This window comes from Mustelus asterias, chromosome 9 (genome assembly GCF_964213995.1).
Source record: "Mustelus asterias chromosome 9, sMusAst1.hap1.1, whole genome shotgun sequence".
Taxonomy (NCBI): Eukaryota; Metazoa; Chordata; class Chondrichthyes; order Carcharhiniformes; family Triakidae; genus Mustelus; species Mustelus asterias.
The window spans coordinates 91,685,644-91,712,692 of NC_135809.1; the positions used below are offsets into that span (position 1 = coordinate 91,685,644).

At 41.6% G+C, this 27,049-nt stretch overlaps 2 protein-coding genes across 5 annotated transcripts in view; one reads left to right on the forward strand and one right to left on the reverse strand.

Moving 5' to 3' along the window:
* Positions 1–376: 376 nt before the first annotated feature.
* On the forward strand, positions 377–26,228 carry tmem138 (transmembrane protein 138). 3 transcript variants are annotated; one of them, XM_078220532.1, is made up of 6 exons: positions 1,130–1,254; positions 8,872–9,070; positions 17,246–17,417; positions 20,384–20,459; positions 21,361–21,406; positions 24,330–26,222. In XM_078220532.1, exons 2-6 carry the CDS (start codon positions 8,943–8,945, stop codon positions 24,394–24,396), a joined length of 489 nt encoding a protein of 162 aa, XP_078076658.1. In that variant the 5' UTR covers positions 1,130–1,254; positions 8,872–8,942; the 3' UTR covers positions 24,397–26,222. The 3 variants fall into 3 exon arrangements, with proteins under 3 accessions (XP_078076655.1, XP_078076658.1, XP_078076656.1); XM_078220529.1 differs by lacking the exon at positions 21,361–21,406 and having other exon boundaries at positions 377–1,254; positions 24,330–26,228; XM_078220530.1 differs by lacking the exons at positions 1,130–1,254; positions 21,361–21,406 and adding an exon at positions 6,546–6,601 and having other exon boundaries at positions 24,330–26,228.
* The window catches only part of sdhaf2 (succinate dehydrogenase complex assembly factor 2), a 67,837-nt gene continuing 47,529 nt past the window's right edge, over positions 6,742–27,049 (reverse strand). The window contains exon 5 of one of the 2 annotated variants that reach the window (XM_078220538.1): positions 6,742–6,972. Coding sequence is in view for 1 of the 2 variants with exons in the window: in XM_078220539.1 (XP_078076665.1) it covers positions 6,920–6,972 (53 nt within the window). In the remaining variant the exon portion in view is untranslated. The remainder of the gene's footprint in view (positions 6,973–27,049) is intronic. The other variant, XM_078220539.1, reaches the window with a different exon arrangement.

A 27,049-nucleotide genomic window follows, 5' to 3' on the forward strand; every position in this document is an offset into this window, starting at 1 on the left:
GTGGAGTTTGCACGTTCTGCGTGGACTTCCACAGTCCAAAGATGTGCAGGTTAGGTGGATTGGCCATGCTAAATTGCCCCTTGTGTCCAAAAGATGTAAATGTTAGGTGGATTAGTCATAGTAAATGTGCAGAGGGTGTGGGCCTGGGTGAGATACTCTTTCGGAGGCAGTGCATATTTGAAGGGCCGAATGGCCTCCTGCACTGTAGGGATTGAGGATTTTTTTTATTGCAGAGGGTAATCCTTGGAACTCCTTTTCTCAAAAGCCTGTGGAAGCAGAGTCTTTGAATATTTTTAAGGTACAGATAGATAGATTCTGGATATATAAGGTGAAAGGTTATTGGAGGTAGGCAGGCGGTGACAATTAGATTAGCCATGATCCAACAACAGGAAATGCTGGAAAATCCCAGCAGGTCTGACATGTGTGGAGAGAGGACAGAGCCAACGTTTCGAGTCTGGATGACCCTTCATCACAGCTCGGCCACGATCCTATTGAAGAGCACAGCATGAGAAAGAATAATTTCACGGCTTTGCAAATCATTCAATTTTCTCAGATGAGGTCGGGACTCGTTTGCAGTGCCAGGCCTTTTCCCAGTTGTCACTGAATTCCGTTGGTGCAGAAGAAATTCGACTTCACAAATGTTCAAAATTTCTGGACCACGTTATGCTTTTGTTACTTAACCAATGACATAAAATGTGAATCTAGGGATTCGCTAAAGAAGCAAAAGGGCGGGGCGAGAGAGAGAAATTGAAGATCTCTTATAGTTCGTGCGTCTCAAATGTGGCCGCTGTTCCTAAATCGCTGGTTGCTGAAGGTTTTATTCTGGTTTTGGGGTGACTTCAATGTTCAGGCAAACCTGCTCCACTTCTTTCAGCGAGGACCACGACCAGCAGGTGTCGCTACTTGAGCCGGAATGGAGCCCGGCTCTGGCCGCCGCTGTTCCTTCAGTCCGACAGACGTCGCTGTTTCAGCGGGGACGCGGTGTGACCGCCGCTGCTCCTCCAGTCCGGTAGGTGTCGCTGTGCTAGAAGGAACAAAGAGCAGCCGCCGCTGCTCCTCCAGGCCGGTAGGTGTCGCTGTGCTGGAAGGAACAAAGAGCAGCCGCCGCTGCTCCTCCAGTCCGGTAGGTGTCGCTGTGGAAGGTATGCGCATGCTCAATGCTCTTCGCGTCCCGGTTTCCATGAAAGCCGCTGAGGCCTCGGGAATTGTCCGGGCCGTACCGGGATCTGGGATGGAGTGAACCGTCTTTACTCGGTGAGCAATTACTTCTCATTTAGTCATTATCCCGACTTGTTTCGCGGGCGTGTGGCATGTTGCAATTGCTTTAACCTTGGTGGGTGGGTTTGGGGGGAGGGGGAGTAAATATTTGATTATAAAAGCGAAATACTGCGGGTAGAAATCTGAAATAAAAGCAGAAAATGCTGGAAAAAATCAGCAGGTCTGTGGAGAGGAACAGAGTTTAACTCCTCGCGTCCAATATGACTTTGTCCGAAGGGTTTAAATTATAATTCGGATGGTGAGGGTTGGAAGTGTAACCTGGGAATGAATGAGAAAGGGACCGGCCGATGTGTTAATTTTAGAGGTGAGGAAAGGACAGGCCTCTTGTTCAGTGGCGAACAATTTACTGTTAAATTTATATTCCCAGATAAGGAGCACCATTCAACTCACCTTAATTGATCCGTTCAGAGATCTCCATATAGGATCCAATTTAAATGATTCAGGTTTTTGATCAGTTTTTCAAGACTTTCCTGACATTTGTCCTAAAAGTATACGTCTTGTTCATAACTGTGTCCTTTAACTCCACTCTTTAGTATCAAAAAGTTAACTTTTAAAATTTCTAACCCCTTATAAACATTTTATAGATCAGTCTGCAAGCATGATTCCAACCTCCTTGTATTTGCCTTTTCAACTCACCCTCTTGCTGTCAGTTGGAGTATGTAATGGATAAGAGTGATATTTTAATTTTTCTATTTCATTTGAAGTGATCAAGGCCAACATTTGTTGGCTGTCCCTAATTGCCCTTGAGAGCAGTGAAGAATTAACCACATTGCTGTGGGTTTGGAGTCACATGTTGGCCAGATGGGCTATGACAACAATTGGTGATGGTTTTACGGTAACCATTACTGAGATTTGCTTTCAATTTCAGATTTATTTTCAATAAATTGTGTTAAAATTCCACTAACTATTGTGATGGAATTTGAAATGATGTCCCCAGAGCATTAGCTTGGACCCCTTGGTTATTAGCCTAGTGACGTTACCACTACAACACCATCTCTCCATAGGTTTATAATTTAGAAGTTTCCCTTTGTTTTTATGGTTTAGTTTTGTATTTGTTGATCTAAAATATGGGCTGGTTTTGTTTTATATTTGTACTATCCGAGTCTCTTATGGTTTGATTATAAGGTCATACTTAGCCATTTTACAACTTTTTATGGAGTAATTGTGTCATTTTGTTTCCTGCCAAATTGAGAAAGGAAGCATTAAAGGGTTTAACATTGAAAGTGGTGAAGTCCCGGGCTCAAATGATATATGCTCTAGGCTTTTAGGGGGAGAAGCAGAGGCTCTAATTATCATTTTCCAATTCTCTTGTGGCTACAGTTGTGGTTCCAGAAGATTGGAAGACAGTTAACATTTTTAACAAGGGAGAAAGGATAAACTCAATAATTACAATCAGCCTAACCACTGGTGGGAAAATTATTGGGATAAAAATTCTGAAAGACAAGATGAGTCTTCATTTTAAAAAGTCACTGATTAATCAAATATAAAATTTGTTAAGCGAAGTGTCTGACATTAAATCTTTTAAAGAGTGTTGATTTGATGTAGTACATGTGCTGTAGTCTATGTGGATTTTAGTAAGGCTTTTGATCTGTTCCCACATGTAGTCACAAATGTAAAAGCTCATGGGCTCCAAGGCAAAGTGGTAAGTTTGGTCCAAAATTGGCTCAAGAGGCAGAAAGCAAATTGTAGTTCTCGGGTATGTTTGTGCCAGGATGACTGTTTCCAGTGGGCTTCCATAGGGCTCAATGAAAGGTCCCTAACTTATGGTATACATCTATAAGTGGGACTTAAAATAAGGGCTGTGATTTAACAAGGTTGGAATTATACAACATTGGGTTGCATTTATGACCAAGAGGAAAATGGTAGACTGTAGAAAGATATCAATGGACTGGTCGGTTGGATTCAACAGTGACAAATGGAGTCCAACATTGAGAAGTGTGAGATAATGCATTTGGGGAAGGCTAGCAAGGCAAGTGAATATACAAAATGGTTGGGTACTGAGAAGTTAGAGGAACCTTGGAATGCGTGCCTATAGATCCCTGCAAATAGCTGGACGAATAGATGAAGCGGAATATAAAAACAAGGAGATTATGTTAAAGTTGTGTAAAACATTGGTTTTGACTCAACTGGAGTATTGCCATAAGTTCTGGGTGCCACATTTGGGGAAGATGTGAAGGCATTATGAGCCAGCTGGTTAACCTGGATGGTTAGTGTATGGTGCTAATAATGCCAAGTTTGTGAGCTCGATCTTTGTGCTGCCAGGAATGTATATTTTGACTGAGGTCATACCAAATTTTAGGGGAGGCAATAGTATGATGGTATTGTTCTTCTGAGTAGTGTTCTAGGCCCAACCATCTTCAACTGCTCAATCAAGAACTTTCTTTCCACTATGAGGTCAGGAGTGGGGCTGTTTGCTGATGATTGCACAACATCCAAGACCATTCGTGACTCTTCAGATACTGAAGCAGTCAATGTACAAATGCAGCTAAACCGGGACAATATCCAGGCTTGGCTGACAAGTGGCAAGTAACGTTCACATCACATAAGTACCAGGCAATGACCATTTGCAACAGTAGAGAATCTAACCATCGGTCCTTGATATTCAATGGCATTACCATCACTGAAACTCCCCTATCAACAACTGGATGTTACCACTAATCAGGAACTGAATTGAACTGCACTCGCTATATCATAACTGCGGCTATAGAACAGGTCAGAGGCTAGGAATCGTGCTGTGATTAACTTATCTCCTAACTCCCCAAAGCCTGTCTGCCATCTACAAGGCACAAGTTAGGATTGTGATGAAATCCTTGCCTGGATGAGTGCAAGCTCCAACAACATAAAAGGAGCTGAACACCATCCTGGACAGTGCAGGCCACTTGAATGGTACCTTATCCACAAATATTCGATCTGATCACAGTGGCAGCAGTGTGTACCAACTACAGGATACACTGCAGAAACTCATCAAGGCTCCTTGGCATTTTCCAAACCCGTGACCACTACCATTTAGAAGGATAATGGCAGCAGATGCATAGGAACACAACCTGGAAGTTCCCTTCCAAGCCACAAACACCCTTACTTGGAAATATATCGCCATTCCTTTACTGTCACTGGGCCAATTCCTGGAACTCCCTTCCTAACAGCATAGAACATAGAACATTACAGCGCAGCACAGGCCCTACGGCCCTTGATGTTGCGCCGACCAGTGAAACCAATCCAAAGCCCATCTAACCTACACTATTTCCAATATCGTCCATATGTTTATCCAATGACCATTTGAATGCTCTTAATGTTGGCGAGTCCGCTACTGCTGCAGGCAGGGCATTCCACACCCTTACCACCCTCTGAGTGAAGAACCTACCTCTGACATCTGTCCTATATCGATCACCCCTCAATTTAAAGCTATGTCCCCTCGTGCTAGCCATCACCATCCGAGGAAAAAGGCTCTCACTATCCACCCTATCTAATCCTCTGATCATCTTGTATGCCTCTATTAAGTCACCTCTTGACCTTCTCTCTAACGAAAACAACCTCAAGTCCCTCAGCTTTTCTTCATAAGACCTTTCCACCATACCAGGCAACATCCTGGTAAATCTCCTCTGCACCCTTTCCAATGCTTCCACATCCTTCCTATAATGCGGCAACCAGAACTGTACGCAATACTCCAAGTGCGGCCACACCAGAGTTTTGTACAGCTGCAACAAGACCTCCTGGCTCTGAAACTCAATCCCACTACCAATAAAAGCTAACACTCCGTACACCTTCTCAACAACCCTATCAACCTGGGTGCCAACTTTCAGGGATCTATGCACATGGACACCGAGATCTCTCTGTTCATCCACAGTACCAAGTATCTTACCATTAGCCCAGTACTCTGTAATCCTGTTACTCCTTCCAAAGTGAATCACCTCTCACTTTTCAGCATTGAACTCCATTTGCCACCTCTCAGCCCAGCTCTGCAGCTTATCTATGTCCCTCTGTAAGCTGCAACAACCTTCTGCACTGTCCACAACTCCACCGACTTTAGTGTCATCCGCAAATTTACTAACCCATCCTTCTACGCCCTCATCCAGGTCATTTATAAAAATGACAAACAGCAGTGGCCCCAAAACAGATCCTTGCGGTACACCACTAGTAACTGAACTCCACTAGTAACGGAATGGGCAATAAATGCTGGCCTAGCCCATAGGATGCCCATATCCTATGAATGAATACAAAATGTTGGGGCTGTTCTCGTCAGAGAAAAGGTTAAGTGGATATTGGATCAAAATCATGAGAGGTCTAAAGAATAAATAGCGATAAATTGTTCCTATTGTGGAAGGGACTGAGTACCAGGACATAGATTGGCAAAAGAATCAGAGGTGACTCTCTGTTCAGCAATTGGTCACAATCTGGCAGTACCCCAATTAGTTTGGCTGTATCCTTAATTTCCTTTTGCACAAGAGGAGTTTCACAGTACTAATTGATTGTGACTTACCTTTTGAGTTGTATGGAAGTAGCTGTATACAGTGACAGCACACCACTGTACAGAGAACAGTGTAGCATTCAAAAGCAAGTGGCTTATTTCCTGTGTCTTCTGTTGGTGTCTGCATTATCAGAGGATCATGTTAATCTGCTTTGTATATTCTCTCTCCTGAATTTGTGGTACCAATGGTGGTGGAGAGGGTCAACTGTCACATTGCACAGGTAGTCCCCGACAATCTGTACGTTTGTTTTGCCATTCACATGTTCCAATCACTTAATGGATGCTTTTAGCACCTTTTGTCAGCCTTTATCATCACCATTTGCATTCCCTTTGTCCATTAAAACCCCCGCCCTCATAGTATGAATCTTGTCTGATTTTCTTTGCCTTCAGCTCTGACGAAAGTCATCCTGACTCAAAACGTTGGCTCTATTCTCTCTCCGTAGATGCTGTCAGACCTGCTGAGTTTCTCCAGAATTTTGTTTGTGATGGTGGTCGGATAGTGAATGGAATCTCTGGCAAAGGTCCAAACTTTCCATGGATCCCATGAGATCCAGCTACCCACCAGAACCTTGTCCAAGTTACCATTCTTTGTGTGAGCTTCCACTGACAAACATCAGGATATTTGATTGCAGGCTGTAAGATCTGATGTCGACACGTTTGGTTCTAGCAAGAATAATTAGGTGTCCATGTCTAATAATATTTTCAAACTGCTTGGTATGGAAGGCTGAAGCCTGCTTGGCTGAGATTCGATAACTCGGTGCAAGCGTTCCAGGAAGCTTCACAGCCTTATCAAACAAAAGTTGTCACCTAAGAAATGTGAGATTATAGGACAGGTGATCAAAGAGTTGATTTAAAGAGGTAGGTTTTGAGAAGTGAATGAAAGGAGGAAAAAGTGCGAACGAGACAGAGAGGTTAAGGGAGGAAATGCCCAAGTGTAGAATCTGTACACGAGAGTAATTTACTATATTTTGAAAGATAATGATGCAAGGAACTAAATGGCTACGATTTTATTTTCATTCCTACAAAATGCAGCTGATGAGCATGCAGATTAGAATAAATCCTTTGATAAGTGATTCAGTTTATATAACAAACCAAATATAGACTGACGTGCTGTTCTCTGGTTTCAGTACACTTGTATAACATGATTTCTACAGAGGTGGGGTCAGGAAGAGCTTATCAGTAGCATCTTTGTAGTACAGGCATGTGGGACTGTTGTTGAGCCCAGAGATCTGGAATGAAAAGATAATAAAGATTAATATAACAGTTGTCACACATGATCCATGCTTCCCAGCAGCAGGAGTTAAGGGTCACTGATTTTTCAATCTGGATGTGATCCGTGATGATACTGTGCGTTTAAGAAATGTATTCGTATCATGTTTCTTGTTAGGAGCATGTTTAAAAATCAGCTCTGTTTTACATGGTGCCAATTTGTGAGGGCACCAGGCAGCTCACACGCTGAGAATGCTGACCAATGATTCATTTTAGCTAGGGATGTTTGTTTTAATTTGATTTGATGCATTTTTGTTTATTTGGTTTTTCCCCTGAGGTTTTGGAGTAGGGTTTTGATGAAGTTGATTGACGGAGGAGATTGAAGAGGTGTTTAAGTCTATGAGGAATATTGCTTGAATTGGAATGAAAAGAGATGGGTTAGTAGTTAAAAATAGTATCTTGTCATGATTAAGTATTTCAACTAGTCAAAGTTAAGCTTATCCATTCAATGTTGTTAAATAAGGTTTGTTTTGATAAAATTCTGGTGTCAATAGAATCTGAAATGATTCACATCTGGAGAGAAACACCTTATGCTCACAATGCCAAGATAGAAAAACTATTGGGGTTTCTGATTCGTACCCTAACAGATCCCTGACTTACGTTTGTCTTCGGAGCAGCAAGCAGTTAGTGTTCATTGCCTTACCTGAGATTAACCTGGGACCCCAGCCTGTGTAAAAATGGTTGTGTTGTGTGTGTAAATATATACGTACATTGTAAATCAATTGTGAAACATTTTCTTACATTAAACTATGTCAAAGCACCTTGGTTCTGAAATACTTTTGGACATTTAGAGCTTGTGAACGGCACTATACATGTGCAAGATTTCCTCAAAAACTGTGTCACAGATTGAGGACTTTATTGACTGTACTGCAAAAATACAACTAGAAATTCTTAAAATTGGAAGTTAGTTTTTTTTTGTTGTGAGCTGTGGGGTGGTAATTAGTTTTATTTGTGGGTTGCCTTGTATATGTGAAAATATGATAATTGATTACATGTCGTATGATCCTATGATACTGGCTGTTCTTTTATCACTCTGGGTCCTTTGTCAATATTTGCATACACTCAATATTGCTTCCATGAAGTGTGAAAGTATTTGGCCAATATCCTGCTCAAAGAATCATAGAATGGTACAGTACAGAAGATGGCTCTGTTGCCCTAATATGTGTTGACTCCTTTGAAAAGAAATCAATTTAATGCAACTCCCTTGTCCCACTCTTTTATCATATATTACAATTTTTTCTCAAATATTTATCCATTTCCCTTTTGAAGGTTAATATTGAATCTGTATCTGTACAGTACCCTATCAGGCAGCCTGTTCCAGATCCTAATGACTCCTCCTATTTCTAGGCACTACTGTAATCCCTTATCCCTAGAGCCATTCTCATACCTTCTCCAAAACCTTCACAGTATCTCGTACATACAATTGTTGAAAAAACTAAACGCAGCAGCTACATTTTTTGTCTATGCCTTGTATGTAATACCTTGTTGAGATTCAGGAGCAAAGACTATAGACAGGGAATTGATTAGTAAAGTAGCAGATTTGAAATTGTAACCATAAGCAGTGAACAAAGTTGATGACTTCTTGAGTTTAACTTGATCATACTTCCTTATTGGATATCTTTGCAATTAGATCTTGAATTCAGTCATGCAGACCTCTTATCTGTGCTAATGGTTTGTTGGGGAAAGGCATCACAAAATACAAACTAGATTTCCTGCATGTACTGAGTTAGCTGATCTCTATTAGAATTTGAGATATTGTGATAGAGGCATGATATATCACCCCAGATAATCTCATTAGTAAACGATTTTATGTTCACATTTTAAAAATTCTGTGGTTGAAGTGTATCTTTGTATTTCAGGTTATTGAACAATGTGTTTACATTAATGTATCACGGATTTTCTGTGTTATCAACTCTGACTTCGCTGGGGGATGCTCCACACATCAAACTACAGCCTTGTGCTGGCAATACAATTCCTTCTCATGATCTATGATCTGTTGGCCAATTCTTTTTCTGAGCTTATATTCACGGAGCCAGTGATCCCACTGATAATGTTCATGTAAGTATGTGTGTGTGTGTAAGCATGAGAAGGTAAATATATTACAGAAATGCTAACTCTATTTTAGGTACAAAAATAATAAAAGCATTCTCTATCTCTTAGTAGCATTAAATATGAGCCAGTCTCTGGAACTTGGATTCATCCACCAACATAGTGTCTGTAGCCCCTATTTTGATTATCATAGAATCCCTACAGTGCAGAGGAGAGCACTTGGCCCATCAAGTCTGTACCGATTCTCTGACAGTGTCTCTTACCAGGCCCTCTACCTGCCCTATCCCTGTAACCCCACGTTTCCCATGGCTAATCTTAGGAACAGTAAGAAGTCTCACAACACCAGGTTAAAGTCCAACAGGTTTATTTGGTAGCAAATACCATAAGCTTTCGGAGCACAGCTCCTTCGTCAGATGGGGTGGATATCTGTTCTCCAACCGTGCACAGACACAGAAATCAAGTTACAGAATACTAATTAGAATGCAAATCTCTACAGCCAGCCAGGTCTTAAAGGTACAGAGCATATGCTCCCTCCACCCACATTATCTGTACCTTTAAGACCTGGCTGGCTGTAGAGATTTGCATTCTAATTAGTATTCTGTAACTTGATTTCTGTGTCTGTGCACTGTTGGAGAACAGATATCCACCCCATCTGACGAAGGAGCTGTGCTCCGAAAGCTTATGGTATTTGCTACCAAATAAACCTGTTGGACTTTAACCTGGTGTTGTGAGACTTCTTACTGTGCTTACCCCAGTCCAACGCTGGCATCTCCACATCTAATCTTAGGAAACCAGAGTACAAAGAACAAAGAACAGTATAGCACAGGAAACAGGCCCTTCGGCCCTCCAAGCCTGTGCCGCTCCTTGGTCCAACTAGACCAATCGTTTGTATCCCTCCATTCCCAGGCTGCTCATGTGACTATCCAGGTAAGTCTTAAACGATGTCAGCGTGCCTGCCTCCACCACCCTACTTGGCAGCGCATTCCAGGCCCCCACCACCCTCTGTGTAAAAAAACGTCCCTCTGATATCTGAGTTATACTTCGCCCCTCTCACCTTGAGCCCGTGACCTCTCGTGATCGTCACCTCCGACCTGGAAAAAAGCTTCCCACTGTTCACCCTATCTATACCCTTCATAATCTTGTACACCTCTATTAGATCTCCCCTCATTCTCCGTCTTTCCAAGGAGAACAACCCCAGTCTATCCAATCTCTCCTCATAGCTAAGACCCTCCATACCAGGCAACATCCTGGTAAACCTTCTCTGCACTCTCTCTAACGCCTCCACGTCCTTCTGGTAGTGCGGCGACCAGAACTGGACGCAGTACTCCAAATGTGGCCTAACCAGCATTCTATACAGCTGCATCATCAGACTCCAGCTTTTATACTCTATACCCCGTCCTATAAAGGCAAGCATACCATATGCCTTCTTCACCACCTTCTCCACCTGTGTTGCCACCTTCAAAGATTTGTGGACTTGCACACCTAGGTCCCTCTTTGTTTCTATACTCCTGATGACTCTGCCATTTATTGTATAACTCCTCCCTACATTATTTCTTCCAAAATGCATCACTTCGCATTTATCCGGATTAAACTCCATCTGCCACCTCTCCGCCCAATTTTCCAGCCTATCTATATCCTGCTGTATTGCCCGACAATGCTCTTCGCTATCCGCAAGTCCAGCGGATACCACCTGGAGGAAACCCATGCAGATACAGGAGAACTTGCAAGCTCCACACAGACAGACACCCAAGGCCGGAATTGAACCCAGGTCCTGGTGCTGAGGAAGCAGTGCTAACCACTGTGCCGTCTCAGAGGAACTGCTGCAAAGCGAGCATGATGTGGAGATGCCGGCGTTGGACTGGGGTAAACGCAGTAAGAGTTTTAACAACACCAGGTTAAAGTCCAACAGGTTTATTTGGTAGCAACTGCCATTAGCTTTCGGAGCACTGCTCCTTCGTCAGATGGAGTGGATATCTGCTCTCAAACAGGGCATACAGAGACACAAAATCAAGTTACAGAATACTGATTAGAATGCGAATCTTTACAGCTAATCAGGTCTTAAAGATACAGACAATGTGAGTGGAGGGAGCATTAGGCACAGGTTAAAGAAATGTGTATTGTCTCCAGACAGGACAGACAGTGAAATTCTGCAAGTCCAGGAGGCAAGCTGTGGGGGTTACCGATAGTGTGACATGAACCCAAGATCCTGGTTTAGGCTGCCTCATGTGTGCGGAACTTGGCTATAAATTTCTGCTCAGCGACTCTGCGCTGTCGTGTGTCGTGAAGGCCGCCTTGGAGAACGTTTACCCGAAGATCAGAGGCCGAATGCCCATGACCGCTGAAGTGCTCCCCCACAGGCAGAGAACAGTCTTGCCTGGTGATTATCGAGCAGTGTTCATTCATCCATTGTCGTAGCGTCTGCATGGTTTCCCCAATGTACCATGCCTCGGGACATCCTTTCCTGCAGCATATCAGGTAGACAACGTTGGCCGAGTTGCAAGAGTAGGTACCGTGTACCTGGTAGATGGTGTTCTCATGTGAGATGATGGCATCCGTGTCGATGATCCGGCAAGTCTTGCAGAGGTTGCTGTGGCAGGGTTGTGTGGTGTCGTGGTCACTGTTCTCCTGAAGCAATCCAATAGATACTTACCTTTAACAATAAGAAGTCTCTCAACACCAGGTTAAAGTCCTACAGGTTTATTTGGAATCACGAGCTTTCGGAGCACTGCCCCTTCATCAGGTGAGTGGAGAGTTAGGTTCACAAACACGGCATACATAGACAGACGCAATTGCAAGATAATGGTTGGAATGCAAGTCTTTACAGGTAATTAAGTCTTTACAGGTACAGACAATGCGAGTGGAGAAAGGGATATTCACAGGTTAAAGAGGCATGGACAGTAAGCAAAGACAGTAAGCAAAGGCAAGCCAGGACAGTAAGCAAAGGCAAGCAAAGTCATTTTTTAAAATACTTTTCCAATTCAATCAAATCAAGTCCAATTCAGAGTCTTAACAAGTTGAGACATTTCCGATCCAAGCTGACAAGACAGGGTCTGCAACCCCTGTCTTGGGCCTGATCTACATGAGCCAAGCTGACTGGAGTAGGCGCAGGTCTTCCTCCTCCAAGGCTTGATCTCATTTGCATCTTAGCTAAAAGGCCGAGATGCCGCTTTTAAAAATTGCTTCATATGAAAATGAAGCTTAAATGTAACCTAATGACCTCAACCAAGTATTGCATCCGCATAACTACACTTGATCTTAGCCAAAAGGCCTATATGTAATCCCCATCATTTGGCCTGGGCTTGCAAAATCCTGCTAACTGTCCTGGCTTGAGACAATTCACACCTCTTTAACCTGTGCTTAACCCTCTCTCCACTCATATTGTCTGTACCTGTAAAGACTTGATTACCTGTAAAGACTCACATTCCAACCATTATCTTGCAATTGTGTCTCTGTCTATATATGTTGTGTTTGTGAATCCAAATCTCCACTCACCTGAGGAAGGAGCAGCACTCCAAAAGCTCATGATTCCAAATAAACCTGTTGGGACTTTAACCTGGTGTTGTGAGACTACTTACTGTGCCCACCCCAGTCAAACGCCAGCATCTCCACATCATAGCTACCTTCAACAAGGAATGAATTTTAAATTAATAAATAGATTAAAATATTAAAAAGTACTTTGCAATGTAACTCCAGAGACAGGCAGCAATTCCTTTGATGTTTTCCTTATAATGATGATGCCTTTTAAAAATAACTTATGAGTTGAATAGGCTTATTCCTAAAAGCAACACAGGACTGAGAGATTCACACTTGGTACTGCCATTGTGCTTTCAATAAATTAGATGTGTTGCTCACCGTTACTTGTTCCACACGTCTTCTGATGAAATCCAAATTCATTTCCCACTGCAATGGCAAGATAAGCCAAGCTCCACAATCTGTATCGAAGTATTTACAAACATTTGTTTTCTCCTACGAGAAATATAGAAAATGGGTACACCTGAAACTTTCAATTGGATAAGGCAGTTTAGTTTCAAGCTTCCGGCTGGTAAAATTTCAGCAATATTAGGACTCATGAAATAAACATAATTTTACTTCAAATATGTATGTCATGACCATTCCTTTCCCTGGAACCCAGAGATCTCCAGCTCGCTCATCATCCACGAAATAAAATGTATCCAGGTTTGATTTATTCTTGTTGTTGACTGAACTTGTCGCTATCTGCAATAAAATAATTTCATCATTATTAACACTCCAGGCACAGAGCTTGGATATGAGAGAAAGTCAGCAATTTGGACATGTGCCCGCAAAGAATTTCCAGACAATTGTGTTTAAGGTTTGTTTATTTGTGCTGCAAGACACGGAGAACGCTTCTTGCACATGCACAGATGCAGTGTTAGTGCCTGTGACGTTGCTCATAGCACTGAAATGAATAAAATAACCTGCATCAAAGTGGAAAGTCAGAAAAGGAAACCAAACATTGCTCTGGTTTCTCCCCACTCCCTTTCATGTCCCACCCCCTGCTCCTGCCCATAGCCCATCGCTGCTCCCAATGCTGCTGCTTCTGCAGTCTTTGCGAGCCGGTAAAATAGGTGGAAAATTGGGTTTGTCCTCTGTTTCTCGATGATGTCCTGCAAGAGGGGGTAGGGGGAGTGATGGTGGGAGTAATCCCAGTAAACTGATCGAGGCACCTGTGCAATGGTGCCCCTAGAGCTCAGCAGCCATCTTCATAGGCAAGCTGTGGTTCCACCACCCTCCCAATGGCGAGATTCGCATTACAGCTTCTGTATTGCACGGAGTGCCGTAAATCCCCATTACTTATCCCCGTTCGACACTTAAGAGTTTTTGTTGAAATAATTCCGCCCCATATGTATACATTTTTGAAATTGCTACTTTGAGTGATGCATTTAAATACTCTGTGATTGGTTGCCTTAATTGACGCGGCCTCTCACATTTGGAAACACTGCTGTGGCCTGTGTCAACAAAGGGTAAGAGTTTTAACAACACCAGGTTAAAATCCAACAGGTTTGTTTGGTAGCAAATGCCATTAGATTTCAGAGCACTGCTCCTTCGTCAGATGGAGTGGACATCTGCTCATAAACAAGGCATACAGAGACACAAACTCAAGTTACAGAATACTGATTAGAATGCGAATCTTTACAGCTAATCAAGTCTTAAAGATACAGACAATGTGAGTGGAGAGAGCATTAGGCACAGGTTAAAGAAATGTGTATTGTCCCCAGACAGGACAGCCAGTGAGATTCTGCAGGTCCAGGCAAGCTGTGGGGGTTACCGATAATGTGACATGAACCCAAGATCCCGCTTGAGGCCATCCTCATGTGTGCGGAACTTGGCTATCAGTTTCTGCTCAGCGACTCTGCGCTGTCATGTGTCGTGAAGGCCGCCTTGGAGAACGCTTACCCAAAGAACAGAGGCCGAATGCCCATGACCGCTGAAGTGCTCCCCCACAGGAAGAGAACAGTCTTGCCTGGTGATTGTCGAGCGGTGTTCATTCATCTGTTGTCGTAGCGTCTGCATGGTTTCCCCAATGTACCATGCCTCAGGACATCCTTTCCTGCAGCATATCAGGTAGACAACGTTGGCCGAGTTGCAAGAGTAGGTACCGTGTACATGGTAGATGGTGTTCTCATGTGAGATGATGGCATCCGTGTCGATGATCTGGCATGTCTTGCAGAGGTTGCTGTGGCAGGGTTGTGTGGTGTCGTGGTCACTGTTCTCCTGAAGGCTGGGTAGTTTGCTGCGGACAATGGTCTGTTTTGAGGTTGTGCGGTTGTTTGAAGGCAAGAAGTGGGGGTGTGGGGATGGCCTTGGCGAGATGTTCGTCTTCATCAATGACATGTTGAAGGCTCCGGAGGAGATGCCGTAGCTTCTCCGCTCCGGGGAAGTACTGGACGACGAACGGTACTCTGTCCACTGTGTCCCATGTTTGTCTTCTGAGGAGGTCGGTGCGGTTTTGCGCTGTGGCGCTTCGGAACTGTCGATCGATGAGTCGAGTCATATCACTTCAGCGGTCACGGGCATTTGGCCTCTGATCTTCGGGTAAGCGTTCTCCAAGGCGGCCTTCACAACACACAGCACAGAGTCGCTGAGCAGAAACTGATAACCAAGTTCTGCACACATGAGGACTGCCTAAACCAGGATCTTGGGTTCATGTCACACTATCGGTAACCCCCACAGCTTGCCTCCTGGACTTGCAGAATCTCACTGGCTGTCTTGTCTGGAGACAATACACAATTCTTTAACCTGTGCCTAATGCTCCCTGCACTCACATTGTCTGTATCTTTAAGACCTGATTAGCTGTAAAGATTCGCATTCTAATCAGTATTCTGTAACTTGATTTTGTGTCTCTGTATGCCCTGTTTGAGAGCAGATATCCACTCCATCTGACGAAGGAGCAGCGCTCCGAAAGCTAATGGCATTTGCTACCAAATAAACCTGTTGGACTTTAACCTGGTGTTGTTAAAACTCTTGCAAAGCAAGTACACAGACTGAAATGCACCTTGCAGACCTATTGAATGTTCAATCTGTGGTGTGGAAAATCAAAAATTGTTCATCACAGCTGAGCAAAGCTTACAAAATTCAATGAGATGAGAGATTCCAATGCAATTGTTATAGTCTTTATTTGATTGTTTTCAGCAATCTTTAAATGGTTTTTGCCTGTTTTGAAATCAAATTGCATAACACACAAGTTTTGTCTAAATAAAAAGATAGTTGTATATCTGTGGAAGCAATTTTCCTCACAATTGAATTTGTAACCACATAAGAAAGAGAATGTGGATTTGATCCCAGGCCATCGATTATAGTACTAAGTCTGCAACAAAACACATTGTAAATAAGCATAAAGGATATGTGGACTTTATTGCAATTTCCCATGTGATAATCCCATTACCTGTAATCTTGTTTGATATTGTCCTGTTTTATGGGCTTTCATCTAGGCTTTTCTACATTAAAAAATTACCAGGGTGCAATGGAACCTTCTGATAGCCAATAAGTAACAGCTAAATACATCAACAATGTTGGGAAATAGCTAAGATTAAACCACATTTCCTCCTGACTAAAACTATCTAGGTAGAGACAAACAGCTCTGTAGTGAAGTGGGAATCTTGGTTCTTTCAATTAAAAAATATACTTACTTTCCTCCAGTTCCCCCATTTGCTTTGTGGATAAAGATTGTAGTGCTGGACTGCACAAATCGTGATTAGTTACATTCTTCTGACTGCAGTGTAGCATCATGAAATGGTTATGACACAAGGCCATTCAGCCCACCCTGTGCTGACTTTCTGCAAGTCACTTCACCCTTTTCCTTGTAGTTCTACAATTTATTTCTTTTTCAGATAATTATCCAATCCCCTTTTGAAAGTCACAACTGAACCTACCTCCATCACACGCTCTGGCAGTGTGTTCCAGATCCCGAACACTTGCTGCCTGTTGCCATTACTACTTTTGCTGGTAACCGTAAATCTGTGGCCTCTTGTTCCCAATCCTCTTGTCAGAGGAACAGTTTCTCCTTCTCTCCTGTCCAGACTCTCTATCGAATCTCCTCTCACTCACTCATTTGTTCTCCAAAGGTTAGGTGGATTGGCTATGCTAAGTTGCCCTTCATGTCCAAAAACGTGTAGATTAGGTGGACTAGCCATGGTAAATGTGTGGGGTTATGGGGATAGGGTGGAGGGGAGGGCCTGGGTGGGATGCTTGTTTGGAGAGTCAGTGCAGATTCTTTGGGCTAGATGGCTCCTCTGCACTGTAGGGATTCTATATGGAACAACTTAGCCACTTACAGGTTGATGTGACACTATTCACAAGCTTAAATTCAACATTATTTGTAAATCTATTTTTAGAAAATATCTAAATCTTGGTAATTTGGAATACTTTTATGGTTGGTTCGCTTTATTTCTCTCTCAAAGATAGTAATTTATTTTATTAAGGGGAATAATCGGCTTCCAGTACCTCATCCAAGTAGTGGCCATTCAACTTGTGTGAACCTAGATAATTTGTTTATTAAATCAAAGAGGGCATCAGAGTTAACCCCAATCTTATGATGTCTGTGTAATTGACCACTTTCAAATCCATTTATTTTAAACTATATGTTGATTGACATTGTTACTGTGGAATTGCTATAATTAATCTGGAACTTTTAAAGTCTAAATGGCTTTTTCTCCTTTTTTTCAGTATCCAAGACATCGGAATCCTCTTCAATATCATCATCATCTTCCTAATGTTTTTCAACACATTCATCTTTCAAGCTGGCTTAGTCAAACTGCTAATTCATAGGTTTACAGGAACCATTATTGTCACTGGTATTTACTTTGTCCTGAGTGTCAGCTTTCATGTCTGGATTCAGGTATGCAAGCTTTAAACAAAGGAAGATATTGCATTTGAGTGAATAATACTTGCAAGTTATTTGTTGCATGTAAAATTTGAGACCTGATGAAGTGCTTTACCAATGCAATCTTCCAGTTTTTTCTTGGAGGGGGAAAATCCATAATTGTATCTTTCTAGTTGAAGTAGAATAGGAAAATAAGTCTTTAATTCAAGACAGAAAACATTGGAAATACATGAGTAAGTCAACATCTGAAAGGAATCAAAGACTCATTAGCTGATCTCAGCCATGGTGGTCCTGCTGTTGCCTTCCACGCCCTTGACAGGAAGATTAGCCAGGTATTTAATAACCTCTCCAAGACACCTGCTTGTGTGGAAGCCTGGTCAGCCATTGATATGCTGTGCTTCAATCGACTCCAACATGCTTTCTGGGCAGATACAAGAGTCAGTACTATCAGAAGGGAAAATGAAACAATCATTTTCCTGACATTTGTCTGAGGGAGTAAAATATAACCTCCACCTGTTCCTATTCCAATCTCATTTACCCACAATAAGGGGCAAGTAACCAACCTTTTCTCATTCCATTTATTGCTGGCTGAAAGCTGTTTGAAAACAAATACTTATTATTTTGTAGCTGAGAGAGATTGCATCAAGATACCGCAGCTATCCATCTTTGGCCTGCTGCAATGCTCCAATGAAGCCCAATGCAAGCTGGAAGAGCAGCATCTTATCTTCCAATTAAGCACTTTACAGCCCTCAGAACTCAACATTGAGTTCAATAATTTTTAGATTGCAACCTTTCTCCTCCACCTTGAACCCTTTTTAAAAAATATCTTATACATTTTAATGCCTTAATGCAATACCGAAACTCCCGTCCACCACCCCCCAAATCATACCAGGTCATCTCTCTCTTGTTCTCAAAGTCGTTACATCCAGTTGCAAACTCTCAGCTACCGACAGCTTTCTCCTCGCGAGCTAGTTGCATCTTTACTGGAACACCACTGATAGCAGCTACTTTAGCATTGGTTTTGGGTTCAGAACTGTTTTGAGTTGTTTTAGGTCAGCTATTCATTAAATTATAGAGAACCTACATATTTATATTGAGAAACTGAGATGGTGCAGGACACTACCAATGTTGGAAAAAATGTGACAGACGATGAGGTAAATTACAAAAGTGATTAGCTGTCAGCATACTTTGGTTTTAAATATTTTTAGATTATAAGAAGAAAGGAAGATTAAGGAGTTTCACAATGTTGAACTCCAGGTAAAAATGAGAATTAATGCAACACATCCTCATTTCAACATGATGTAACCATAATAGTATCAATAAATGGATCAAAACAATGCACCACACAATGCAAGGTATAAATGCTTGGGTTGTTTTTAAATGATTTAAAATCTGAGGAATCTTTTTGTGTAGTGACTTGATAGTTCACTGAGATTTGTCCTGAGGGTTCGAATGTTTGAGATTCCTTTGCAGCTAGTGATTCTATAGAAACTCTTGCTGTTAAGTCGGGCAGATTAAAGAAGATGACATGCATTTCAGATGGAATTTTAAATGATGCTACTTTGCACAGAGACAACCCTAGGGAGGTGTGATGTGCATAGAATCGTAGATAAATCAGGAAAGTATAACTAAAGGAGGCACGGTGGCACAGTGGTTAGCACTGCTGTCTCACCGCGCCAGGGACTTGGGTTCAATTCCAGCCTCGGGTCACTGAGTGGAGTTTACATGTTCTCCCGCGTGGGTTTCCTCCGGGTGTTCCAGTTTCCTCCCACACTCCAAAGATGTGTGGGTTAGGTTGATTGGCCATGGTAAATTGTCCCATACTGGCAGGGTAAATATGTAGGGTTATGGGGATTGGGCCTGGGTGGAATTGTAGTTGGTGCAGACTCGATGGGCCAAATGGCCGCCTCCTGCACTGTAGGATTCTATGACTCAGCCCATTGAGTCAACACTGACCCTTTCAAAGAGCAATTCAATTAGTTCCATTCCCCCCCTCCCCCTTCCCTGCTCTCTCTCCCATGTTTCTGCAACTTTTCTCTTTCAGACATTTTTCAAATTCCCTTTTGAAGGATACTGTTGAATCTACCCCCACCACCCTAAGGGAGTGGGAAGAGGAAATATGTATTGAGAAGCAGAGGGGCCATGTTTCATAAAGGGGGGAGACAAAGGCTAAGAGGGGAATTAGGAGACACTAACAATTAGAATGGATAAGGGAGAATGAGAAAAAGATAGAAACGTCCATTTATAAAGCATCTTTTGTGAGCATAGGACATCAAAAATCACTTTCCAGCCAATGAAGTATTTTAAAGTGTTGTAATGTTGGAAACATCACGAGTTAAGCATGGATCCAGTTTTTAGGAACAAGGGAAGCCGAAAGAAAAGGAGTATTGTTTACATCTCATCCATCAGAATCCTTTTTATCCCTAACATTACTTGAGTAACTTGATGATCTTTCTTTTATTCTAACTGTAAAGAAATATGAAATTTAGTTTTAACCTATCCTCATTGATTTAATAAGTTTTCATACTTTTTGAGCAAGATCCAAGAGCATGGTGGACATCCACACGACCTCAATTTGACAGTATTATAATGAAAAGATAATTAACCTTGGTCATGTAGTTTTAGACGTGCCATGAAGAAGGTGAAAGCTGCAGTTCACAGGAAACGTAATTTGCTTTGAATGAGAGTTGCAGTGTTGGGAGGAAGCTTGAGCAGTAGCAGCTGCATTGGGGCTCTGTTTGAGCATCGCAGATGTTGACGATGCTCATGTTTACTGGTGTGAATGTGTTGAGAAGGTCAAGGGGATTTAGCTTGCTTATACTGGTAATCTTATTAGGTGATACGTATGTGTTATGTTAAAAGCATTACTAAATCTGTTTGCAAGTTGTTGAAAATATCTATGGGAATTGCTAGAAATAGTTTCCCTCAGCTGCTTAATCGTATTCACCTTTCATGTTCACTCTCATTCCTATTTATGTCAGAATCTGCGGTGGTGGGATATGCGCAGGTACGTGTGGACAGCTGGACTTCAAGCACTTTTCGTCTTCCAACGATTTGGTAAGTGAGCTGTTGGTAACTATTCTAATATTTCAAGATTGCCTATATTTTTAAGCAATCGTTTGTTGTAGGTACTGACTTTTGTGGAGGTAAGAATCTTTCAACACTGGTCAGACGTGACCATTCTTCATAAACAAATCCAGACAATGACTTTCAATAAGACACTTAACAGCAGGTGTATTGAAGTGGAATATGATCCTGTTCTTACAAAGTACATATACACACACCTTTTCAACACGGGACGTTGTCTAACAACCAGGATCAAGAAACCTGGCTCCTTAGCTGAGGCCCCATCCTGGTACACCTAAATTTGACATAAACTGTGGTTTAATTCTGAGTTCTTCTGTACAGTTCAATTCTATATCAGGTTCTTGGAAACAATTGGAGAGGAAAGGAAAAGACTGTGCACCAATTCATTTGAGGCATGGAAGGGGTGAAGTATGGTGTTAATCCCTTGACCCTGCCTATTTGTCTCAGTTCACTGCTTCTCCATCCAACCTGCCCACATTACATATACTTGGAATATTTGATTTATAATCTTTACTTGAAAAGATGTTTGCGTTAGGGAGAAGGAAAATGCTTCAGCAGTTACAATTGTTGTGCTTGCAAGACGAGTAAGGACTTTAAAAAAAATATTATTTGTTCGTTGAATGTGGGTGTTGTTGGCCAGGCCAGTATTTATTGTCCATCTCGATTCCCTTGAGAAGGGGATGGTGAGCTACCTTCTTGAACCACTGCAGTCTGTATGCTGGAGGAACACCTGCAGTGCTGCTAAGGAAGGATGTACCAGGATTTTGACTGGAAAGAATGGCGATATATTTCCCAAGTTAGGTTGGTGTAAGACTTGGAGGCGTACTTGCAGGTGGTGGGTGTTCCCATACATCTACTCTTGTCCTTCTAGGTGGTAGAGGTTACAGGTTTGGAAAAGTGCTGTTGAAGACATCTCGGTGAGTTGCTACAGTGCATCTTGTAGATGGTACTCACTGCTGTCACTGTGTGTCAGTGGTGGAGGGAGCGAATGTTTAAGTTGGCGGATGGGGGTCCCAATAATACAAGCTGGTTTGTTCTGGATAGTATCATGTGTGTGTATATATATATAGTAAGTGAAGAGTATTCCATCACACTCCTGACTTGAGACTTGTAGATGGTAGTTGGGAGATGAGGTACTCTTCTCCAAATTTCCAGTCTCAGACCTGCTGTTGTAGCCACAGTATTTATATGGCTAGTCCGGTTCAGTTTCTGGTCAATGGAAGCCCTCGGGATATTGATAGTGTGGGATTCAGCATTACTAATGCCATTGAATGTCATAGGGAGATGGCTGGTTTCTCTCTCGTTATTGTCCGGTACTTCTGTGGCATGAATATTACCTGCTACTTAATCAACCCAAGCCTGGGTATTGTCCAAGTCTTGCTGCATTCAGTCAGTGGTTCAGTATCTGAGGAGTCACAAATGGTGCTGAACATTGTGCAATTATCCATGAACAGCCCCACTTTTGACCTTATAGAATCCCTACAGAGCAGGAGGCCATTCAGCCCGTCAAGTCTATGATTCCCTCCATTGTGATGGAGGGAAAGTCATTGGTGTAACAGCTGAAGATGGTTCGACTGAGGACACTATTCTGAGGAACTCCTGCTGTGATGTCCCAGGACTGAGATGATTGACCTCCAACAACTACATCTATTTTCCTTTGTGCTAGGTATGACTCCAAACAATGGAGAATTTCCCCCAATTCCCATTGACTTCAATTTTGTTAGGGTTCCTTGATGCCATACTCAGTCATAGAGTCATAGAGGTTTACAGCATGGAAACAGGCCCTTCAGTCCAACTTGTTCATGCCACTCCTTTTTTTAAAACCATTAAGCTAGTCCCAATTACCCACATTTGGCCCATATCCCTCTATACCCATCTTACCCATGTAACTGTCTAAACGCTTTTTAAAAGACAAAATTGTACCCGCCTCTACTACTACCTTTGGCAGCTTGTTCCAGACAATCACCAGTCTCTGTGTGAAAAAATTGCACCTCTGGACCCTTTTGTATCTCTCCCCTCTCGCCTTAAACCTATGCCTTCTAGTTTTAGACTCCCCGACCTTTGGGAAAAGATATTGACCATCTAGCTGATTTATGCCCCTCATTATTTTATAGCCGTCTATAAGTTCACCCCTCAGCCTCCTATGCTCCAGAGAAAAAAGTCCCAGTCTATCCAGCCTCTCCTTATAACTCAATCCATCAAGTCCTGGTAGCATCCTCGTAAATATTTTCTGCACTCTTTCAAGTTTAATAATATCCTTTCTATAATAGGGTGACCAGAACTGTACACAGTATTCCAAGTGTGGCCTTACCAACATCTTGTCAACAAGATGTCCCAACTCTTGTAATCAATGTTCTGACCAATGAAACCAAGCATGCTGGATGCCTTCTTCACCACTCTGTCCATCTGTGACTCCACTTTTTAAGGAGCTATGAACCTGTACCCCTAGATCTCTTTGTTCTATAACTCTCCCCAACGCCCTACCATTAACTGAGTAAGTCCTGCCTTGGTTCGATCTACCAAAATGCATCACCTCGCATTTATCTAAATGAAATTCCATCTGCCATTCATTGCCATTCAACTGGCCCAATTGATCAAGAACCCGTTGCAATCCTAGATAATCTTCACTGTCCACAATGCCACCAATCTTGGTGTAATCTGCAAACCTACTAACCATGCCTCCTAAATTCTCATTTAATATAAAGGATGAATAACAGTGGACCCAGCACCAATCTCTGAGGCACACTGCTGGTCACAGGCCTCCAGTTTGAAAAACAACCCTCGACAACCACCTTCTGTCTTCTGTCATCCAGCCAATTTTGTATCCATTTGGCTACCTCACCCTTGATCCTGTGAGATTTAACCTTATGCAACAACCTACTATGTGGTACCTTGTCAAAGGCCTTGCTAAAGTCCACGTAGACAACATCAACTGCACTGCCCTCAACTACCTTCGGTCGGTCAAATGCTGGCTTGATGTTGAGGGCAGTCACTCTCACCTTACCTCTGGAGTTCAGCTCTTTTGTTTGTGTGTGGACCAAAGTTGTAAGGAGGCCAGAATCACAGAATTGCTATGGTACAGAAGGAAGCCATTTGGCCAATCATGTGTGCACCAGGTTTCCAAAAGAGCATCATGACTTAGTGCCATTCCGTTGTCTTTTCCCTATACCCTGCACATTGTTTCTATTCAAATAATCATCAAATGGCCTCTTGAATGCCTTGATTGAATCTGCTTCCACCACACTTCCAACAGTTGGCCTATACACAGCAAATTCCCAAAAGGACATGATTAACAGTGATTGGTCGAAGGTTTGAAATCCTATCATAATACATTGTCACTAATGACACAATCTATCGAAGTACATGTATTACTTCCACTCTGTCTGCCCTGATATTTCTTTCCTCTACTCAAAAGTCTGACTCCTGCTTTGGTACAGTTTTTTAAAAAAGCACCAAGCATCCTCCAGTACCACCTCATAGTAGTCTTGAGTCTGGACAGTGAGTATTTCAAATTCTTTGACTTTGGAAGACACCATTGCTGAACATGAATTTGGTCCTGCCCTTTGCACTTTGTAACAACAATCGGCATTGATTCGGCCTAAGCACTTCCATGCTAAGTGGAGAGTGTGTTGAGGCTATGTGCAGTAGCCTGATGAATTAACTTGGCGTGGATCAGGAACTGAACCTGGGGCTTCCTGGTATGTAAAATTGTGTTATACATGGTCTGAGAAAAACTTTTGATTTGTTTCTACAGATGTCTTGAGCCTGTTACTGTAGAAAGTTTCAGATTATAATTCCATCAAGCACTGACCTGAAACTTTTGATTTTACCACTCTCTAGGTGCTGTTTTATACTATTACTTCTACAAAAGAACTATCCTCTGCCTTGGAGACCCTCGATTATATGAAGACTCAGAATGGCTTCGAAATGAATTCTTTCGTGTCCGAAAATAAAATGACGGTGTGACAAATGCAGTGATGCATAACACTAAAAACTGACTGTTACACTTTTTTATCTGAGTAAAAAGATGCTTCTAAATTTGTATGAATTTTCTAGCTATATTTTTGAAAAAATATACTTTGGGAACTGCTGTACACTAATGTGCATATTGTTTCTGAACTCTAGTAGTAAGAGTTGGAAATTCTGAGTACTTCACTGCTAAATCATGCGGTTGCCATTAGTTGTTTATGTCAAATGGGTATTAATTTTGCTGCAATCTTACCAAACGGACTGATTTTCTTTACAAAAGCAAAATACTGTGGATGCTGCAAATCTAAAACAACAGAAAATACTCAGGAGGTCTGGCAGCATCTCTGGAGACAGAAACAGACTTAATGTTTCAGATCACTGACTCAGAACTCAGTCAATTAAACTTTTTTAATGTGCAAATTTTGTTGACAGTTTTTTCCCCCTTTTGTACTACTTGTCCCTGAAGACACTTCCTCTTTCTGGGGTACAATTCTGTGGCAGTGGTATATGGGCTTTTTTGAGAGATCGAGGTTACTGAATGTCAGCATTGTTTGGCTATTGAGGGTATCATTGTACATGTTGTTTGTGTCTTCACCCCAAGGTTTTTACATTTACTTATTAGGGTACTTACTAATGACATCCCTTGATGCCCACACGTTTACTTTTCAACAGCAGTTCTAAATAGTGATCAGGAGGGGAACATAGACCTTTCTATTTCCATAGACCAATGATAGCAGTCTATAATGAAATAACTCAGTATAAATGGAGTTTACCCTGCAGCTAGACTTGTCTAGCTTAATGCTGCACTGTGTGGTGAAGGTCGAGGTGTTTGTCTTTTAATTAGTGTTTAAATGTATTAATACCCAGTAAGTGTTCAAAATGAATAGACACTAATTATGATCATTGTAAAGCTTCAATACTGCTCAAAATTTCCCACTAATTGTCAATGCTTTTGCTAATTGGTAAACTGTACAGTATTGCCTGAGGGAAAGGGGAAATAATATAGTTACTCAACCCAACTCTTTTTTAAAAAAAAAAACTTCATTTGGGACATAAAGATATGATGAGTATATACCTACCAATTCTCCTACATGATTTTTAAGTATTAGGAGGGCCATTTTTAAAGGAGTCTGGGAGGAAATAACACATGCATTTTGTAAGATATCCCACAGGAAGAGCAGCCAATGAATGGGGAGGCACTGCACACACTATTGATTCAGTACTGGCTTAATGAGTTCTACTTTTGGAGTGTGTTTCCACCAGCAATCTGACAAGAAAGGCGAGGTACCAAAGATCCATTTATGGGACAAAGAAGGCCAAGTCTCTGAATTAGCAGAGTAATCTGCAATTGTTTTGAGTTTTTACTGTTTTCATTGTATTTATGTACTTAGAATTTTTAAAAATATTTTTACTTTTTTAAAATCATCATGAAAGAAGTGATACTTGGATTTGCTCAAATGTACAATTCCAATTCTGACTTTGTTTTATAATTGAAAAGGATATTTTGTAGTAATAAATTATATCCATACTTAATTGCCATTCTTCTATTAGAACACGCGTGGCTATTTTATGTAATCTTGTCAGTGACTTTGCACTTTGAAAACTTTTCTAATAGATTTTTTTTCCAGAAAATGTGTGTAAAATGGTTGTTTTTCTATTGCCTATGTAAAGGAAACGTTCAAAAGTTTTATGTGGTGTCAGTGTAGTGAATTTTCTGTTCAGCTTTTTATTTATCCAGTCCAATAAATGAGACATTGTTCTCTCGTTCGTATTCTGTCTCATTTCATTGGCAGATTTAATCATTACAGTTTGGGCTTTTTAAATAATGACAGAAGACCAAAGTACACTTCTCCAAGTGAGCTTCAATCTGAGAATGTATATTTTAGGTTGCTTGACTGAGGATTTGTTGCCCTAATGCTGCACACTGGAATCTGAAGTTCTCATTTAATATCTTGTCTGGAAAGGGGCCAATATCAAACATTAGATCTTAAATTAAAACAATTGCTTTAATTTATTTATAATTAGATGATTTACAGAAGGAAATATATTAAGCAAATGCAAGTTTAAGCAAATGCAAGTTACAGCAAAAGGATCTGGAAGTAGTCCACAAAGGACTTAATCCCATAAATTTGTCTGGTTCCATGAAGACCAATCCCATGGACCTGATGGCCTGCAAACTCAGGCTTAAAAAAATATATACCTGCAGAGACTGTGGATCAATTGTTTCATACTCTTACAAAATTCCCTATAATCTGGAATGATCCAAGAGGATTGAAGAACAGCAAGAAAGACGGGAGACAAATTAGGAAACTATAGGTCAGTTCGTCAAACATCTGTTATTAGGAAAAATGCTGCAATTCATTAGGAAGTAGTAGCAAGGAATTTAGAAAATCATAGTACAGTCAGCATGGTCTTGTGGAAAGGAATTAATGATTCACAAATATATAGAATTTTTTGAAGATGTTAGAAGTGGGTGGTTATAGGGGAATCAGTAAGTGCTGTGCATTTGGATTTCCAAAAGGAATTTTGATAAGGTGCCACATAATTATTGCACAAAAGTCTATAGTGTTGGGAGTACTATGTGTACAGAA

What these genes read in the sequence shown, in the direction of transcription:
- tmem138 (XM_078220529.1), top strand. Translation starts at nt 8,943, where the DNA reads ATGCTCCACACATCAAACTACAGCCTTGTGCTGGCAATACAATTCCTT. An exon ending in ATCCCACTGATAATGTTCAT is followed by an intron (nt 9,071 to 17,245) that starts GTAAGTATGTGT and finishes CCTTTTTTTCAG; the next exon opens with TATCCAAGACATCGGAATCC. An exon ending in GCTTTCATGTCTGGATTCAG is followed by an intron (nt 17,418 to 20,383) that starts GTATGCAAGCTT and finishes TATTTATGTCAG; the next exon opens with AATCTGCGGTGGTGGGATAT.